The sequence below is a fragment of the Procambarus clarkii genome, chromosome 36 (assembly GCF_040958095.1).
Source record: "Procambarus clarkii isolate CNS0578487 chromosome 36, FALCON_Pclarkii_2.0, whole genome shotgun sequence".
Lineage (NCBI taxonomy): Eukaryota > Metazoa > Arthropoda > Malacostraca > Decapoda > Cambaridae > Procambarus > Procambarus clarkii.
Window position 1 is genome coordinate 32,813,132 of NC_091185.1, and position 21,607 is coordinate 32,834,738.

The 21,607-nt window shown below is 41.0% G+C and overlaps 1 protein-coding gene across 2 annotated transcripts in view; it reads left to right on the forward strand.

Annotated features, from left to right (window-relative positions):
* The window catches only part of LOC123756155 (uncharacterized), a 165,659-nt gene that overhangs the window by 78,106 nt on the left and 65,946 nt on the right, over window positions 1-21,607 (forward strand). For both annotated transcript variants that reach the window (XM_045739220.2, XM_045739221.2), the window contains exon 9: window positions 21,484-21,589. In XM_045739220.2, coding sequence (XP_045595176.2) covers window positions 21,484-21,589 — 106 coding nt within the window. The remainder of the gene's footprint in view (window positions 1-21,483; window positions 21,590-21,607) is intronic.

Consider the following 21,607-nt stretch of genomic DNA (forward strand, 5'->3'; position numbering starts at 1 on the left):
TAAATAAAATGTTTATTCAGGTAAGGTACATACATACAAGAGATTTTACATAAATTGATAGATTTATAGATAGAGCTAGTACATACAATGCCTAAAGCCACTATTACGCAAAGCGTTTCGGGCAGGAAAAACTTTAATGATTAATACTTAATACTAAATGAGTATAAAGAATAAAATGTGTTGAGAACAAATAAAAATAAAGATAAAAAGGGGGAAACATGGCTGAAAAAGCAGCACAAATACAAATAGGTCGACAAACAGCGTTGTTTAAGAAAACAGACATGGGTTGACAATAGAGGGGTAAGGTAGGTTACAGGGAATTTATTAGGTAGTGATTCGTTTTTATCTTAAACTGGTTGAGAGAGGTACAGTCTTTAACATGGTTGGGAAGATCATTCCACATTCTGGGTCCCTTGATTTGTAGAGCATTTCTAGTTTGTTTAAGTCGTACTCTTGGAATATCAAAACTGAATTTATTTCTGGTGTGGTGCTCATGGGCTCTGTTACAACCTTCAATGAAGCTTTTGAGGTCAGGATTGGCATTACAGTTCAGCGTTTTATATATGTATAATACACATGAGAGAATGTGCAGTGACTTAATATCTAACATATTCAGAGATTTGAGTAGGAGTACCGAGTGATGTCTGGGGCCAGAGTTGGATATTGTCCTAATAGCAGCTTTGTGTTGAGTAATTAGAAGACGTAAATGATTTTGGGTAGTAGAACCTCAAGCACAAATACCATAGTTGAGATATGGATAGATGAGGGAGTAATAGAGAGTCACCAGGGCAGGGCGGGGTACATAATATCTGATCTTAGAAAGAATGCCAACAGTTTTTTAAACTTTTTTTTATATATTTAGAATGTGTCCCTGGAAATTCAGCTTGTGGTCAATGTGAGTCAATAATCTTATGGTAGAGTTGTAAATGCTTAGGTCTTTTCTTTAGCTTTGCTAACAGTGATTTAAATGGACTATATGCCATATGATAGTTGGAAGGTAAGGTTTTATGGTTAAATTTCCAAGGTAACCTTACCCAATATTGTCCATCATGGTACTGGTCAGTTTCTAAGTAGATTGTATGTACAGACATCATCAGGATTTGGTTGTTCAGGAATTATTCCTATTGCATCAAGTTCCCACAATCTATGTACAGATTCTAATCCGTCATCAATTATGTGGAGGATATTAATTGGTGATTGTTCTTTGCCTAGTCAGGCCACCATTACAGTTGTAGCGAGTAGATTATCCCAATAATATACTCGCTCCAAATGCATTGTTAATATTCCTGTCAACCTTTGGAGATGAATGAGGTGAGGCGTTGCCCAGGCAACACGGTGAGGTGTTGCCCGAGCATATAAGCAGCAGAATAGCAAACATTACCAGAGTCTACTTTCAAGTGTGGTCTAGAGCAGACACTTGCGAGATACTGTACCGACGCTCAGTGCGCTCAACTCACACCAAAGTATCACCTGTGTACTTCTGTATATTCGACCAAATATATATATAGTATCTTAGTGTCTGTGTTTATTGTCACCATACTTTACGTAACAATAGAACCGTTACATTGGTGACCCCCAGAGAGTTTCGACGATACCCAGCCACGATGGACTACAACATGGACTCTCACTGGACCTCCACTGCTGCTGCTTGCTGTGGACCGCAGCCACCTGTCGTGGAACGTTGCCAACACCTTTGCCACAGCTATGATTTTCATCGCGATCATCTCTGCATTTTCATCTACTACGGCTTGCTGCTCCACGATCACTACTCACTCATCTGGCAGCTTCATCAGTAACTACATAATGTGGGATCTACAGCCTGTCCTGCCGACTCTCCGTCGCTGCCAGGGCACTGCTTGTTCTACAGGGGCGCCCACGAAAGCTGCTCCTTCGTCAGATTCATCTACACGTTCACTGCATTCTGATACTCTGCCGACTCAAGCACTTTGCGCAGTACAGGACTTACAGCTTGCGTTTCCGACTCTTCGTCGCCTCCAGGACAATTCAGCTCGAGCAGTGATTCCCTCGTTGTCCTAACTACGTGCCTACATTACCTCCTATTGTCCTGGTGCCCGAGCCCATCCGCCCCGGATCTAAATGCTCCACCAACAACCCAAGACGCTACAGCTTCGACACAGAGCAGACAGCAGACTACGACCGCATCGAGCCGCCACGCTCTCCCACATAGAGCTCCACGACTCCGGCCTCACTCAGCTCTCTGCTCTGCTCCAGGCTTCGTCTTAACGTCTGCGACACTGCTAAATCCAGAGACACATCCGCCGACTACGCAGTTCACTTTTTCGACCACAGTTACCAGCAGCACCGCCACCTACGACAACGGACGATCCTGTACGACCTCCCACCCTACAACCCCAGTTACCAGCCGCACCACAACCTGATCCTACGACGACGGACGATCCTGTGCGACCTCCCACCCTACGACCCCAGTGCTTTTTTTGGGCCTGAAGCCATATTGGCAAGGGCTAAGTATATTGAGTTTGGCTAGATATGAGTAAAGCTGCTTATAGATTAGTTTTTCAAACAATTTTTTTTGAAAAACTAATCTATAAGCAGCTTGAGAAATGTGTTGAGAACAAATAAAGATAAAAAGGGTGAAACATGGCTGAAAAAGCAGCACAAATACACATAGGTTGACAAACAGCGTTGTTTAAGAAAACAGACATGGGTTGACAATAGAGGGGTAAGGTAGGTTACAGGGAATTTATTAGGTAGTGATTCGTTTTTATCTTAAACTGGTTGAGAGAGGTACAGTCTTTAACATGGTTGGGAAGATCATTCCACATTCTGGGTCCCTTGATTTGTAGAGCATTTCTAGTTTGTTTAAGTCGTACTCTTGGAATATCAAAACTGAATTTATTTCTGGTGTGGTGCTCATGGGCTCTGTTACAACCTTCAATGAAGCTTTTGAGGTCAGGATTGGCATTACAGTTCAGCGTTTTATATATGTATAATACACATGAGAGAATGTGCAGTGACTTAATATCTAACATATTCAGAGATTTGAGTAGGGGTACCGAGTGATGTCTGGGGCCAGAGTTGGATATTGTCCTAATGGCAGCTTTGTGTTGAGTAATTAGAGGACGTAAATGATTTTGGGTAGTAGAACCCCAAGCACAAGTACCATAGTTGAGATATGGTTAGATGAGGGAGTAATAGAGCGTCACCAGGGCATGGCGGAGTACATAATATCTGATTTTAGAAAGAATGCCAACAGTTTTTGAAACTTTTTTTTGATATATTTAGAATGTGTCCCTGGAAATTCAGCTTATGGTCAATGAGAACGCCTAGGAATTTGCCATCTAATGTGTTACAAATTTGGGTATTGTTAATTCTGAGATTTATTTGATTAGAGGATTTATTGCCAAACAGAATATAGAAAGTTTTGACAATGTTAAGGGTGAGTTTGTTGGCAGTTAGCCAAAGATGGACTTTATTTAGCTCAGTATTTACTGTGGCATTTAGAGCAAGGGGGTCAGGACTGGAGTAAATGAAGGTTGTGTCGTCAGCAAATAGAAATGGTTTGTGGTGTTGGGAGGCATTTGGAAGGTCATTAATGTAGATGGGAAAGAGGAGAGGGCCAAGTATGCTGCCCTGAGGAACACCAATGTTGATGGGTAGGGTGGGAGAAATTGAATTATTCACAGAAACATACTGGACCCTGTCAGTAAGGTAAGATTTGAGGTATTGCAGGGAGTGTCCTCTGACTCCATAATGATGTAATTTAAGAAGAAGGTTTTGGTGGTTGACAGTGTCAAAAGCCTTCCGCAGGTCCACAAATAACCGAACAGGGAACTCATTTTTATCAAGAGCTACATGAATCAAGTTAATCATACTAATAAGTGCATCGTTAGTGCTTTTTTTTGGGTCTGAAGCCATATTAACAAGAGCTAAGTATATTGTATTTGGCTAGATAAGAGTAAGGCTGCTTGTAGATTAGTTTTTCAAATAATTTTGACAAGTTAGGCAGGATTGATATAGGTCTGTAGTTGTTAACATCTGTGAGATCACCACATTTGTGGACAGGGGTTACTTTCGCTTTTTTTCAGCATATCTGGAAAGGTTTGGAATTCAAGTGACTTGTTGAAGAGCAATGCAATAGCAGGGGCTAAAGATCTGGAGGCTTTTTTGTAAATTAAGGTTGGTAATTCCTCAAGAGCATTAGACTTGGTTTTAAGGGAAAGGATTATCTCATTAACGTCAGTGGAATTAGTGGGCTTTAGGTACAGAGACTGTGGATAGTTACCTGTAAGATAGTCCTTAATATCAGTGCTGGAACATGGAAAGATGGAATATCATTTGCAAGGGATGTCCCAATGGAAGAGAAGAACCTATTGAACTCAATAGCAGAGTCAGTGGCTGAAAGCTGACCATCGTTATTGGACAGGAGTGTTGGTTTGTTACTTAAAATCTTCTTAGATCCCAATATTTGTGAAATTGTGCTCCAAGTTTTTTTAATGTTGCTCTTTATTTGGGTAAATTTATCTTCGTAGTACTTAGTTTTGGCTCGTCTAATTATTTTAGATAGCAATAACGAGTAATTCTTTGAGAATTCTCTGGAGACTGTTCCTAACCTATACTTCTTCTCAAGGTCATGTTTTTTATTAATGTATTTAAGTATTCCCTTTGTAAGCCAAGGATTGTTAAGCCTTTCTGTTGTGACTTGTTTCGTAAGCATAGGACAGTGGATGTTATAAAGGTTGAGAGTTTTTTGAAGAAAAGATTGCACTGCTAGGTTGATGTTCCCTATGTTACCTAACTCGGACTCCCAGTTGACATTAGCAGCAGCAGTTATAAAATTGTCTATAGCAGTTTTATTGTGCAGCCTAAAGCTTAACTCCCTTGTCTCTAGAGGCGGTTTGCTGATGTTAGTTAAGAGAAATGTGGGGTAATGGTCTGTAGTGCTATCGGTGATTATACCTGAAGTAAGCGGAGAGGTCATGTTGGTCCAGATGTGATCTAGAGTCGTGGCAGTACTATCAGTGATTCTAGTTGGTCTAGTGATTAAGGGTATGAGGAAGCAGGAATTCATACAGTTGAGGAAGCTAACAGCAGTAGGGTGTTCAGGCTCGCAGAAGTCAATATTGAAGTCCCCTGCGATATTTAGATGGTTTTTGTTCAGTCTGTTATCTAGTATTAGATTTCTAAGGTTTGAGTTGAATTCAGACACTTCAGTGTTAAAAATTCTATAGACTGCACCCACAGACAGGACAGACTCGGCACCCTTGACTCTGAAACTGGCGAAGACATACTCCCAACACCAGTCTCAAGTTCTAATTACTTTTAAGCATGTCAGTTCTTGGTGGTAGTAAAGAGCAGTACCACCACCTCTCTGATTTTGATGACAGTTGTGAATTGCCGAGTAGTTTGGCATATTAAAGAGTTGAGTAGTATCCTCTTTTAACCACGTTTCAGTAAGTATAATAAAAGAGAATTTGTTGTCAATAGTTTCAATCAAGGCACTAACATCATCGAAGTGTTTACCTAGGGATCTAACGTTCAAGTTGATTACAGGTTAATGATTTGCTGTTTAGCTAAATGATGACTTTGTCATTCAACTAATTTAAGTGGCCAGTAGGTCTTCAAGTTTCTTGATTAGTATCCACTGTAGTTATCATGTAACAATGGTATGGCTTGGTCATAATCATGTTAATGACAATTTAGCAATGATCTGCCAGGCCTATCTTTTTCATTGGCCTTGCAGATATGGAAATTTAGTAGCTTTTTTGAGAGAAGCCTTAGAATGTATTAATAAATCTACATCTCTCCAGAAAGCCTCCCAATTATCTTCAGCTTTGCCCTCAAAATATGGTAATTGTACCTTTGGGAGCTCGGCTGCTATATGTGGGATAGTTGAGGTACTAAACTGAGTGAATGTGTTCACATTTGGTTGAGCTACTGCTAGTAATGCAAGTTGGATTAAAGGATCTAGTTGATCCTGGATATTATTTTCATAAATTGCAGTTTCAGCTCTGATATACTGAAGTTCCCTTTGGGTTAAATCAGCATTAGCTCTTTCTGCTAAATAGGTCTCAGAAAGAAGTTTGATTTGATCAAATTTATCAACTGCAGCCTTGAATCTGCTATTCAAGATGATTAAATCAAGAGATACTTGATTAGCTAACTCTTGACATCTGTCAAGCTGTTGAGTCAAGTGATTATGTAGACACTTAAGTGTCTTTTCTTTACTGTTTCTGTAGCTGGTGAAGAATTAGAAGTCATCTGGATTTTTCCGAGTTTCCAAGATATTTTCTTTTGTGATAAAAATATGTATCAATGTTAATATATTTTAACCCTTAAATGGTGCATGGCTACTTTACCTTGAGGTTACCTTGAGGTGCTTCCGAGGCTTAGCGTCCCCGTGGCCCGGTCGTCGACCAGGCCTCCTGGTTGCTGGACTGATAAACCAGGCTGTTGGACGTAGCTGCTCGCAGCCTGACATATGAGTCACAGCCTGGATGATCAGGTATCCTTTGGAGGTGCTTATCCAGTTCTCTCTTGAACACTGTGAGGGGATTGCCAGTTATGCCCCTTATGTGTAGCGGAAGCGTGTTGAACAGTCTCGGGCCTCTGATGTTGATAGAGTTCTCTCTCAGAGTACCTGTTGCACCTCTGCTTTTCAACAGGGATATTCTGCACATCCTGCCATGTCTTCTGGTCTCATGTGATGTTATTTCTGTGTGCAGGTTTGGGACCAGCCCCCTCTAATATTTTCCACGTGTAAATTATTATGTATCTCTCCCGCCTGCGCTCAAGGTTACCTTGAGGTTACCTTGAGGTGCTTCCGGGGCTTAGCGTCCCCGCGGCCCGGTCGTCGACTAGGCCTCCTGGTTGCCGGACTGATCAACCAGGCTGTTGGACGCGGCTGCTCGCAGCCTGATGTATGAGTCACAGCCTGGTTGATCAGGTATCCTTTTGAGGTGCTTATCCAGTTCTCTCTTGAACACTGTGAGGGGTCGGCCAGTTATGCCCCTTATGTGTAGTGGAAGCGTGTTGAACAGTCTCGGGTCTCTGATGTTGATAGAGTTCTCTCTCAGAGTACCTGTTGCACCTCTGCTTTTCAACTGGGGTATTCTGCACATCCTGCCATGTCTTCTGGTCTCATGTGATGTTATTTCTGTGTGCAGGTTTGGGACCAGCCCCTGTAATATTTTCCACGTGTAAATTATTATGTACCTCTCCTGCCTGCGCTCAAGGGAGTACAGTTTTAGGCTCTTTAGTCGGTCCCAATAGTTTAGATGTTTTACTGAGTGGATTCTAGCAGTAAAGGATTCTACACGCTCTCCAGGTCAGCAATTTCTCCAGCTATGAAAGAGGCTGTCATTGTGCAGCTGTACTCCACTCTAGAGAGCACAAGCATTTTGAAAAGTATCATTATCGGTATAGCATCTCTAGTGTGAAAAGTTCTTGTTATCTAACCTGTCATTTTTCCTGCAGTTGCGACGGCTACTTTATTGTGTTCTTTAAAGGTAAGGTCTTCCGACATGAGTACACCCAGATCCTTTACATTGCCTTTCCGTTCTATGTTATGATTTGCCTGAGTTTTGTACGTGATTTCCGTTTTTATATTTTAATTTTTTCCATAGCGCATGAGCTGGAACTTATCTTCGTTAAACACCATATTATTTTCTGTAGCACATAGAAAGACCTGATCTACATCTGACTGGAGGTTTGCTGTGTCCTCTATGTTGCCTACTCTCATGAAGATCCTAGTGTCATCTGCAAAGGATGATACAGTGCTATAGGTTGTGTTCTTGTCTATGTCCGATATGAGGATGAGAAAAAGTACTGGAGCAAGCACAGTACCCTGGGGGATTGAGCTCTTCACGGTTGATGGGCTGGATTTTATTTTGTTGACTATTACACATTGGGTTCTGTTGGTCAGGAAATTGTAGATCCATCTGCCTATTTTTCCGGTAATTCCCTTTGAACGTATTTTATGTGCAATAACACCATGGTCACATTTATCAAAAGCTTTTGCGAAATCTGTGTAAATTACATCAGCGTTTTGTTTGTCTTCCGTAGCATCTAATGCCATATCATAGTGGTCCAGCAACAGGCAAGAGGACCCTGTTCTGAAACCATGTTGTCCGGGGTTATGGAGATGCTGTGATTTCATGTATTTTGTGATCTTACTTCTTAGCACTCTCTCAAAAATTTTTATGATGTGCGATGTTAGTACTATTGGTCTGTAATTTTTTGCCTCTGCCTTATTTTCTCCTATATGAAGTGGTGCTATCTCTGCTGTTTTTATTATATCAGGAATAACGCCAGTATCTAGGCTTTGTCTCCACAGAATGTGGAGGGCCTGCGATAGTGGGTGTTGACAGTTCTTTATGAATATGGAGTTCCAAGAATCCAGGCCTGGTGCAGAGTGCATAGGCATACTGTTTATGGCTTCTTCAAAATCCAGTGGGGATAGGGTGACGTCTGATATATGATTTGAAATTGGTATCACATCCATGAAAAATTCTTTTGGGTTATCAATCTTTAGTGTGTTTAATGGCTTGCTGAAAACAGAGTCGTACTGCTTCCTCAGTAGTTCGCTCATTTCTTTGTTGTCATCGGTGAAAGTTCCATCTCACTTTCGCAGGGGCCCGATACTAGATGTGGTTTTTTATCTTGATTTTGCATAGGAGAAAAAATATTTCGGATTTCTCTCTATTTCACTGATGGCCTTTTGCTCTCTTTGCCTCTCCTGGGTTTTGTATGATTCTTGTAGCTTCCGTTCAATTGTTTCTATTTCTCTACCTAACCTTCTTCGCCGTTCTTGAGATAGGGTGCAACTCTCAAGTTGTTCCACGATTCGTTTTCTTCGCTTATATAGGGAACGACGTTCCCATTCCAATCTGCATCTCTTCCTCTTTTTTCTTAGGGGTATGCGGTTTGAACATATTTCTAGTGCTACTGAGCTTGAGCTTATTTTTTCCAGGCACTGGTTCAGGTTAGCATTTTCTAGCTGTTCTTCCCAGTTTATTTCTGTGAAGTCCTGGTTTATTTGATCCCAGTTTATCTGTTTATTATTGAAGTTGAATTTGCTGAAATCTCCTCCACCGAGAATCTGGACTGGTTTTGAAGGTCTACTCCCCATGGTTGTCATAACTTCAATTAAGTTGTGATCTGAGTAACAGGTATTTGTATTCATTATGTTCCTGATCATTATTTCATCATTATTCATTAATTCATCATTAATTCATCATTAATTCATCATTATTAGTGAAAATGAGGTCCAGCGTGTTCTCCTTCCTAGTTGGTTCTACTATTTGCTGGTTTAAGGCAAACCTGTCGCAGATTCGTAGCAGGTCATTTGCATGTGCCTGTTCATTTTGGCTACTTCCTGGTATTCTTTCTGATATTACTGTATTAGCTAGGTGCTTCCATTTCAGGTGCCGTAGGTTGAAGTCCCCAAGCAGGATGATGTTCGGAGCTGGATTTGTGAGGTTTTCCAAGCAGTGTTCTATTTTCATTAGTTGGTCTTTAAACTGCTGAGGGTTTGCCTCCGGTGACTTATATACAAGGACAATAGCTACATTTAGAATCTCTATTTTGATTATCAGCACTTCCACCATATCATTTGAGGTGTTTAGAAAGCTCAGTACAAATGAGTGTGTCTTTGATGTAGAGGCTGACCTCACCCTGAAGCCGGTGTTTCCTATCACATCTGAAAAGATTGTACTCTGAGATCCATATTTCACCATCATGGGCAGCCGGTTGGCCGAGCGGACAGCACGCTGGGCTTGTGATCCTATGGTCCCGGGTTCGATCGCGCCGGCGAGAAACAATAGGCAGAGTTTCTTTCACCCTATGCCCCTGTTACCTAGCAGTAAAATAGGTACCTGGGTGTTAGTCAGCTGTCACGGGCTGCTTCCTGGGGGGTGGAGGCCTGGTCGAGGACCGGGCCGCGGGGACACTAAAAGCCCCGAAATCATCTCAAGATCTCAAGATGGTAGTCCTTTGTGTGGGTTTCTGTTAGGGCTGCAAACACTGCATTTGCCTCATGAAGGAGACCATCTATAAAGTGAACTTTGTACGATTTGCGTGTTTTTATACCCTGGATGTTGGCAAATATAAATGATGTTATTGTGTTAGTGGAAGTGCTGAATGCCTTACTTGGTGTTAATATCTGAGGCTCTGGTAAGGAGGCCACTGTGTTTGCGTCCAGGGTGTGTTGTTTTGGAAGTGATTCGTCCAGTTTTGGTAGTAGGACGGGTGTTGTGGGGTGTAGTACCTGTGTGCTTGTTGATAATTTGTATTCCAGTCTTGTGGGTATCTCCGTTACCCTCTGTAATCCTGTAGTTGTTCCATCTGACTGTTCCTCTCTCTTATATTTACTACTCTGTTTCTGCCTTCCTCTAAAAAATTTCCAGTAGTGCCATACTGATCTTCCCGTCTATAACGCTGTGTACCTCTCACGTGGAATTCCGGACACTGAAGATTGTAGCATTTTTTTGTCCCTAATTGAAAATTGACATAATTTAGGGTGGAAGTATCTACACCCTGTTCCAAAACGGCATGTACCCCTCTCCAACATGTTCCTGCATTTTTGAGGATGCAGAAAATGGCATTTTGCTCCTAATTTTCCATATTTGCATATTCCTTTAGCATAGAATTTGCAAATGTGTACCGGTTTTGCGTTTTTCAAGGTATTTATATCTGTGTCTGTCTTGTCTACCTCTTTATTGGAGCCATCTCCGTTTTTCGTCCCAATTCCTTCAACTATGCACTCTGTCTCACTGTTGCTCTCATCGTTTATATTACCTGGCTCTGCAATATTGCTGTTATTTTGTACCACAATACCCTCTTCCTCCACACTACTGCTGCGGTTCTCCAAACTATCTGTTCCTGAGTTTTGGTCGTTATCCAATGTTGTCTTTTCCCAGTCCGCATATATCACTGGTAGCCTGTCTGTGAATGATAATCTCTGTGACTCGGGAATGTTTTTCATCAGTTTAGTTATGTTCTCTAACATTAATCTGTCATCTTTGCAAACCCAGTAAATTCCTTGTCTTTTTGTGCATCCTGGAGCTAATTCTGTACAGCCCAGGTGAAATCTTATGTTACAGATGCAACACTTGACGCCTACATTACGTTTTCCCAATACTCCCGAACACTCGCCACACCTCTCCATTGTATGATGTATTGTATTGTATTTGAGGTTCACTGTATGGATCACTTGTTGATGTCAGTCCTTTTAACTCTTTATAAAATTATATCTATATATTTATATGTTTAATATTTATAATATTATATGTATACCATATATTTGTAATATTATGTATGTTATTTTGTTCAAACTTTATGGCAGGTACTTAGCGTAGGGTAGCGAAGCTGATCCCCGGTCAGTACAGGTGACCTCCTGTTGTCCCAGGTTGATGTCACCAGTTTCCAGTTACTCGATTTATAACCACTGATGCCGCCTCTTGACACTATTCTATATTTATAATATTCTATGCACGATTTTCCTTCACTTTCAACTTATATGTTGTTGTGATACCCGTTCCACATCACTGTTCCACGAATCACCGTTCACTATTTTTTTTCCTCATACACGCATGTACACAAAGCCTCGTGCACTGGCTCACACGTGGTCTCCCGTTTATTCTCTATTTAACACAAAGTTCTATTGTTAATGACTATTTTCAATTTTCCAGCGGGTCACTATGCACTTTGTTATGTCTGTAATCAGTAATCCATGGCAATAGTCCTAGGAAATCCCGGTTAATGTCACGATTTTAACGGAGCGCCACTGTGCATCTTCCCCCTCCCTCGACCTCGACTCGACCCACTCAGGGAGTACAGATTTAAGCTCTATAGTCGGTCCCAATAGTTTAGATGTTTTACTGAGTGGATTCTAGCAGTAAAGGATTTCTACACGCTCTCCAGGTCAGTAATTTCTCCAGCTTTGAAAGGGGCTGTCATTGTGCAGCAGTACTCCACTCTAGAGAGCACAAGCATTTTGAAAAGTATCATCATCGGTATAGCATCTCTAGTGTGAAAAGTTCTTGTTATCCAACCTGTCATTTTTCCTGCAGTTGTGACGGCTACTTTATTGTGTTCTTTAAAGGTAAGGTCTTCCGACATGAGTACACACAGATCCTTTACATTGCCTTTCCGTTCTATGTTATGATTTGCCTGAGTTTTGTACGTGATTTCCGTTTTTATATTTTATTTTTTTCCATAGCGCATGAGCTGGAACTTATCTTCGTTAAACACCATATTATTTTCTGTAGCCCATAGAAAGACCTGATCTACATCTGACTGGAGGTTTGCTGTGTCCTCTATGTTGCCTACTCTCATGAAGATCCTAGTGTCATCTTCAAAGGATGATACAGTGCTATAGGTTGTGTTCTTGTCTATGTCCGATATGAGGATGAGAAAAAGTACTGGAGCAAGCACAGTACCCTGGGGGACTGAGCTCTTCACGGTTGATGGGCTGGATTTTATTTTGTTGACTATTACACATTGGGTTCTGTTGGTCAGGAAATTGTAGATCCATCTGCCTATTTTTCCAGTAATTCCTTTTGAACGCATTTTATGTGCAATAACACCATGGTCACATTTATCAAAAGCTTTTGCGAAATCTGTGTAAATTACATCAGCGTTTTGTTTGTCTTCCATAGGATCTAATGCCATATCATAGTGGTCCAGCAACTGCGACAGGCAAGAGCGCCCTGTTCTGAAACCATGTTGTCCGGGGTTATGGAGATGCTGTGATTCCATGTATTCTGTGATCTTACTTCTTAGCACTCTCTCAAAAATTTTTATGATGTGCAATGTTAGTGCTATCGGTCTGTAATTTTTTGCCTCTGCCTTATTTCCTTCTTTATGAAGTGGTGCTATCTCTGCTGTTTTTAGTATATCAGGAATAACGCCAGTATCTAGGCTTTGTCTCCACAGAATGTGGAGGGCCTGCGATAGTGGGTGTTGACAGTTCTTTATGAATATGGAGTTCCAAGAATCCAGGCCTGGTGCAGAGTGCATAGGCATACTGTTTATGGCTTCTTCAAAATCCAGTGGGGATAGGGTGACGTCTGATATATGATTTGATGTTGGTATCATATCCATGAAAAATTCATTTGGGTTATCAATCTTTAGTGTGTTTAATGGCTCACTGAAAACAGAGTCGTACTGCTTCCTCAGTAGCTCGCTCATTTCTTTGTTGTCATCGGTGAAAGTTCCATCTCCCTTTCGCAGGGGCTCGATACTATATTTGGTTTTTGATCTTGATTTTGCATAGGAGAAGAAATATTTCGAATTTCTCTCAATTTCACTGATGGCCTTTTGCTCTCTTTGCCTCTCCTGGGTTTTGTATGATTCTTGTGGGTTGAGTTCAATTGTTTCTATTTCGCTACCTAACCTTCTTCGCCGTTCTTGAGATAAGGTGCGACTCTCAAGTTGTTCCGCGATTCGTTTTCTTCACCTATATAGGGAACGACGTTCCCGTTCCAATCTGCATCTCTTCCTCTTTTTTCTTGGGGGTATGCGGTTTGAACATATTTCTAGGGCTACTGAGCTTATTTTTTCCAGGCACTGGTTCAGGTTTGCATTTTCTAGCTGTTCTTCCCAGTTTATTTCTGTGAAGTCCTGGTTTATTTGCTCCCAGTTTATCTGTTTATTATTGAAGTTGAATTTTCTGAAATCTCCTCCACCGAGAATCTGGACTGGTTTTGAAGATCTATTCCCCATGGTTGTCATAACTCCAATTAAGTTGTGATCTGAGTAACAGGTATTTGTATTCATTATGTTCCTGATCAATTCATCATTATTAGTGAAAATGAAGTCCAGCGTGTTCTCCTTCCTAGTTGGTTCTACTATTTGCTGGTTTAAGGCAAACCTGTCGCACATTCGTAGCAGGTCATTTGCATGTGCCTGTTCATTTTGGCTACTTCCTGGTATTCTTTCTGATATTACTGTATTAGCTAGGTGCTTCCATTTCAGGTGCAGTAGGTTGAAGTCCCCAAGCAGGATGATGTTCGGAGCTGGATTTGTGAGGTTTTCCAAGCAGTGTTCTATTTTCATTAGTTGGTCTTTAAACTGCTGAGGGTTTGCCTCCGGTGACTTACATACAAGAACAATAGCTACATTTAGAATCTCTATTTTGATTATCAGCACTTCCACCATATCATTTGAGGTGTTTAGCAGCTCAGTACAAATGAGTGTGTCTTTGATGTAGAGGCTGACCTCACCCTGAAGCCGGTGTTTCCTATCACATCTGAAAAGATTGTACTCTGAGATCCATATTTCACCATCATGGTAGTCCTTTGTGTGGGTTTCTGTTAGGGCTGCAAACACTGCATTTGCCTCATGAAGGAGACCATCTATAAAGTGAACTTTGTAGGATTTGCGTGTTTTTATACCCTGGATGTTGGCAAATATAAATGATGTTATTGTGTTAGTGGAAGTGCTGAATGCCTTACTTGGTGTTAATATCTGAGGCTCTGGTAAGGAGGCCACTGTGTTTGCGTCCAGGGTGTGTTGTTTTGGAAGTGATTCGTCCAGTTTTGGTAGTAGGACGGGTGTTGTGGGGTGTAGTACCTGTGTGCTTGTTGATAATTTGTATTCCAGTCTTGTGGGTATCTCCGTTACCCTCTGTAATCCTGTAGTGGTTCCATCTGACTGTTCCTCTCGCTTATATATAATGGCTATATACCATTTGACACCCACAGGCGCATACAAAAAAAAATATTTTTTCTTCCTAACCTGTTAATTTGTGTTCACTGATCATGGGAAAAATAATAAAACAATCATAAGTGGCATATATTGCCCGCTATAGGGCGGGGAAGTCTGGCAAAAAACAGGCGCTGACTCAGCGTGCGTCCCAGGCGGTCTGTTGATCGCCAGCTGTCAGGCCGGAGTTGCCACAAAGAGATAATTACCTAATTATTTCAATGTCTCTGATTGATTTTTAGTAGTTTTTTGCTGTAATATTATTCAATAGTGTGTAGTTTGATACATTTATATAATAAAATGAGTGAATCATCGCTGTACTCAAAATTATGGTGTGCATATTGTTGATTCAATTATTATGTTCATCAAGCAGTGAACAAATACTTTGTCGGTTATTACACTATATATAAGTATCTGCATGTTTTGTTCACCATAACAAACCACTAAGTTGCTATTTTGAGTCAAGAAATAACGAGGAGTGACCGCCACACACCAGCCAGCCACTCACTCCCTCCCTCACCTCACCTCACTCACCAACATTCTCCTCCCACCATACTGTTTTTCCTTTTATTCACTATATACAGACGTTATATATAAGTATCTACATTCGTGTTCACCATAACGAACTACTAAGTTGGTATGCTGAGTGGCAGTGGCAGCCCGCCACTGGCTGCCACTCCCTCCCTCCCTCACCTCACCTGACTTGCCACCATTCTTCTCCCACCATACTGTTTTTGCTTTTATATACAGACGTTATATATAAGTATTTGCATGTTTTGTTCACCATAACTGTACATCTAAGCTTGTATGGTGAGTAAAAGCACAAAGACAGTAAAGTAAAGGCGCTGACTGTGTGACTATTCACACAGTCAGCTGGTGGCGGGCGCCCTCGAGGCCAGACGCTCTAATATTTCTCCTCCAACAATACTGCTTGTGGTGTTATTACGCTATATACACACATTATATATAAATATCTACCTGTTTATTCACCATACTTGTACAAGTAAACTGGTATGGTGCCCAAAGACAATCGTGGTCACCAGTAAACAATATGTTAAGTCATGCAGACGATGCCACCGCCCTCACCAAAATGACGGCTCCCAACCTACTCCTCTTGCTGTTTATATCCTCTATACACACATTATATATAAGTATCTACATTTGTGTCCACCATAGCGAACCACCAAGCTGGTATGGTGAGTGCAGTCAATGAAAGGTGGTCACACACAGTCAGAAGACAATGCCACTACCCTCCCTCCCACAACATTACTCCTCCGTCCATGGAGCACAGCGCTAAATATCACCACAATCCTGCTATTATCAGAACCCTGGTCAGTTTTATCACAGTCAGGGGTCTTCTGTAATAATATCATTGCTACATAATAGCATGAACAAGTATATTATGGCATTTTTAGGTGATGCTGTGGTCACAAGCTGAACAGCAGTGCTGTGAGCTCATGCTGCGTGCATCAAGCTTGGTAGCTCACTCAATACTGAGGCCCCTAACACCCAGGAACTTGGCCCACGATTTAAAAAAAAAAAAGGCGTATGTTTACAAGAACCCTGATGAAGGTGTGGTGAACCCCGTGTATTCGCGGGCCATTTAAATCTTGCGTAGTACTCCAAAGCATCATATGATGCGATGCGCAATTTACTGCAAGTCAGTCAAAGCATCATATGATGTGATGCGCAATTTAAGGGTTAATAAAGGAGCTATCCTGACTACTTAGGTAATAACTCCAAAGATCGTCCTTCCTTTCCTCCCTGGAATCTGGATGTAGCAGGTAGCACAATTATCAAAAGTGTAAGAATTTGGTCATTTTCATCCGAATGCACCAAATCTGTAAATTTTGTAATAATTGTTTAAAAATAGTAAACGACACTATTTTTGCAAAATTATTACAAGATATATTACCCTAGTAGGGGTTTGATAAGATTCTGTAGAATTGCCTACTGATATTACTAGAAATAGGGTTTGCTACAGATGATTATTGATATGTTGTAATGAAATGCTCTTATTATTAAGAAACAATTTTGTAAAGAGTATTTTATAATGAGCAGTTCTGAAAATCAGTTGATTAAAGATAATGCTGTATAATACACTTACATATGTGTATATAATGTTACCACAAGTGAGGTGTAATGGTATATATGAAATAAGATGCAGTTGTGTCTGTAACAACTGATAAAATTAAGTACTGTGGTCTTTTAACACAGAGCACTTACTAGTATGTTATGAATGCTTACTAGGAAAGAGATATGGAGATCTTAGCCACTGTAAAAGATTTGTTCACTTAGATATATGAATATTATAGATATTGGCTGCTAAGCTAGGTTAGGCTAGATTATGTATTAATTATTCCAATGCAAATAAAGAGGTTTCTTATGTATTTGCTATTGAAATATTCGGTAAACAAAGGAAAATAATTATGGTCTAAGTGTACTGATATATGGATGATCTAGTTTCTAGACTATCTTGGTTCAAAGGACCATAAATGTGGGGAAAATTCTCAGGATTGATTAATAAGAACTACTTAGAACTTGTACTGTACTAAATTATAAATTACTATATGCAAAATTAATACAACTAAAGTCCCTAGCTAGGGTTGTAAAGCCTAGCTCCTCTTGACCTAATGACAGACTGTTAGCTGTAAGGGGCAGGTGGGGGTCCCTAAGGGTGAATGGAGATGTTGATTGAAGATCTACAATTCACCTGCAGACAATTCAACACATCAGCTTGTATTGTTAATACAAGGATGAGATTAAATAACTCAGTTTTGTAATTGAACACTGGTTCTGTTTAAATCAAGGATCTAAACATGTACATAGTCCAGCCTAGCACTATTATTACAACAGCCAATATGCACTTACTATTAGTAAGTGCAAACACAATAATTTGTATCATACAGATATGATATATGTAAATATGAAATTAAATTACCTTAAATTTGGTCCAAGTGCTGGTATTTAGGCACAAGAATATATATTCTATAAGATAAACTTATATGATAAATTAAAGATAATTAAGTAAGCAATTGTTAGCTTAATGTATATTATCAATTATATATACAGATATATTCAATTTAATTGAAAAGATTCAGTCGAGCTTGACTTTCAATGACTGAAGTTGAATAATAATTGAGTGTCCAGATAACTTGAAGATTCAATGGCTTAAAGATTAATCAAAACTTACTGTAATCTGGGGTGTCGCCCCGCGCTGTAAAGGCAAAAAGACTTAATGGATTGATTAAGGTTATACAAGCATGCAATTAGCCAATCAACACACTACAATAACACTCAATATACTTATGTAAAATCCAGTCTTGAAAGCCGGTGCCGTCTGACAAGTTGCCAGATTTGATAACCTCTCTTGTATAGCTCAGGCACTATATTTTATGTCACAACTTTGCTGTTTAATATTCTGGTAGCTTTGCTAGTTAATTGTATCCTTAGTTGCATTTGCAGTAGGATAAGATTAGATGTGGTTGAGGCGGCATCACTTCGTGGTGACAAAGTACTTAAACAAATACTTTACTTAAACAAATATCTAATGAAGATCTCACCGACCTATCAAATTCACAAAGACCTGAAAGTTGTAGCATTAAATATTATGATAGATATCGCGAGGAGACATTCACATATGGGACTAATAGAACAAGAACCCGGCAATGTGATGTTATAGTGGCCAGAATACGCCTGGGATATAGACGTATCTGGCAGCTTTCTCAAAACCTAAATGTCGAGTACACAATGTGTCAACTTTGTGAAAAAGAAAACATGCACTCTCTTGAACATTATATTGTAGAATGCTTTATACTGACTGACTTTCGCCTTCCTGGAATAATTGGACTTGTACCCAAGATTGACCATGTAATGTGTCAATTATACAATGTATGTATGTGATGTAACTATATAACCTGAGCTTGTAAAAGCACCTTAATCACCTTCAGTGATTAAGTGCTTAATTGCACACTAGTTTCTCTATCAGCTATCTCACCCTGTCAGAGTAAAAGAGACAAATGTGTGTGTATATATGTATACACACATAAGATATTAAGTGTGTATACATATATACACACTTAATATCTAATTTAATTTAGATATTTAATTAAGATATTCTTCTCAAAGCTTCTAAATCCTTGAGAAATCATGCACAAAGTCACATAGGCACCATGGGCCCTATGGTGTACATGATCACAGTGGCACTGTCATGTAGGATCCAGAGGTAGGATATAATGAATCTGAAGTGATTTTGATATGATTTAGAAATAATACATTTCTTAGATAATAATGTTTATATAGTGGATAAAATTTCCCACAGAACCCATGAGCAACATGGGATCATCTCAAAGCTCTCCCAGTGTACTCTCTAGAAAGAACACGAGAGAGGTATCTAATAATATACACGTAGAAAATACTGGAAGTCCAGTTTCCAAATCTAGACAGTAAAATAACAACATACTGGAGTGAACGATATGGAATAAAATGCAAAATAGAACGAGTGAAGAGCAGGGGTGCCATAGGCACAATCTGAGAACATTGTATAAACATCAGAGGTCCAAGACTGTTAACATACTCCCATCGAGCATAAGAAATATTGCTAGAACAAACATGGACGTCTCCAAGAGAAAACTGGATAGTTTTCTTCAGGAAGTGCTAGACCAACCAGACTGTGGTATATATGTGGGCCTGCGGGCCGCGGCAAGCAACAGCCTATTGGATCAAGCTCTTACAAGTCAAGTGTGGACCCGGGTCAGGATTGGGGAGTAGAAGAACTTCCAGAACTCTATCCAGGTACAATCCAGGCACCATACCAGACATAAATATTTATTTGATAACCCTAGAGTCAGACTAAATCTGTGTGAACACTCCATGCAAATAAAAGGACCTAGTATATGGAACTCACTCCCTAATAAATTAAAAAATTGTCCAGTCTATTCTTTATTCAGAAGTAAAACCAAAAAGCATCTAATCTTATTACTTCTTCATAGTCTCCTACCTTGTGCTTCAAACTCACACTGTATCATGTGTTATCCACTCATGCAATTTTAATACTTAAGACAGGCAACATCACCAGTATAATAAAATTCAATACATTTTAATTGTCGTTATTATGTTGAAATCAAATTCTGCTACAATGTACCTTCTAAATACTCTTGTCATTAATCTGTTAGCTTAAGGCCCTTGCCCAAAACGCTATGCGTGTTAGTGACTTTGCAAGAATGTAAGAACACGAATGTAATCTTCTCTTACAACCCAATGCACCTTCTTGTATATAAATAAATAAATAAATAAATAAATAAATAAATACTAAAATAAATCACATTAATGATCCTGAACCTGATTCAGGATCAGGCTAATGAACTAGGTGTTCTGTGGACTAGATACTCGGTGGGGTGGGTGCTCAGTAAACCAGGTGTTCAGTGAGCTGGTTACTCAATGGAATAAATGCTTAGTGAATTAAGGTGCTCAGAGGAGTAATTGCTCGGGGAACTATGTGCTCAGTAGACTAGGTACTCAATGAACTAAGTGCTAAGTAGACTAGGTGCTCGGTCAAAGAGGTGCTCAGTGAACCAGGTGCTCGGTGAACCAGATACTCAGTGAACCAGGTGCTCGGTGAACCAGGTGCTCGGTGAACCAGATACTCAGTGAACCAGGTGCTCGGTGAACCAGATGCTCGGTGAACCAGGTGCTCGGTGAACCAGGTGCTCGGTGAACCAGGTGCTCGGTGAACTAGGTGCTCGGTGAACCAGATACTCAGTGAACCAGGTGCTCGGTGAACCAGGTGCTCGGTGAACCAGGTGCTCGGTGAACCAGGTGCTCGGTGAACCAGGTGCTCGGTGAACCAGATACTCAGTGAACCAGGTGCTCGGTGAACCAGATACTCAGTGAACCAGGTGCTCGGTGAACCAGATACTCAGTGAACCAGGTGCTCGGTGAACCAGGTGCTCGGTGAACCAGATACTCAGTGAACCAGGTGCTCGGTGAACCAGATACTCAGTGAACCAGGTGCTCGGTGAACCAGGTGCTCGGTGAACCAGGTGCTCGGTGAACCAGGTGCTCGGTGAACCAGCTGCTCGGTGAACCAGCTGCTCGGTGAACCAGGTGCTCGGTGAACCAGCTGCTCGGTGAACCAGCTGCTCGGTGAACCAGCTGCTCGGTGAACCAGGTGCTCGGTGAATCAGGTGCTCGGTGAACCAGCTGCTCGGTGAACCAGGTGATCGGTGAATCAGGTGCTCAGTGAACCAGCTGCTCGGTGAACCAGCTGCTCGGTGAACCAGCTGCTCGGTGAACCAGGTGCTCGGTGAACCAGGTGCTCGGTGAACCAGCTGCTCGGTGAACCAGCTGCTCGGTGAACCAGCTGCTCGGTGAACCAGGTGCTCGGTGAACCAGGTGCTCGGTGAATCAGGTGCTCAGTGAACCAGCTGCTCGGTGAACCAGCTGCTCGGTGAACCAGCTGCTCGGTGAACCAGGTGCTCGGTGAACCAGGTGATCGGTGAACCAGCTGCTCGGTGAACCAGCTGCTCGGTGAACCAGGTGATCGGTGAATCAGCTGCTCGGTGAACCAGGTGCTCGGTGAACCAGGTGATCGGTGAACCAGCTGCTCGGTGAACCAGGTGCTCGGTGAACCAGGTGATCGGTGAACCAGCTGCTCGGTGAACCAGCTGCTCATTGGACTAGACTGCAGAGGAATTGCAAACAGTTATGACGTGATGGGTTAACATATATTGCATCTATGTACATCACATATCCTCAAACACCTGAACAATATGTGACATTTTGCTCATTACATTACAGGACAGGATATCGACTGTGGCTCTGGCAGGTGAAGTTTGTTGCTGCCAAGAATGTGGCAAATGTCACTGACAAGATGCTGTTTGCCTGCGGTGGAACCGGATATAAGGTGACTAAGTCAAGATAT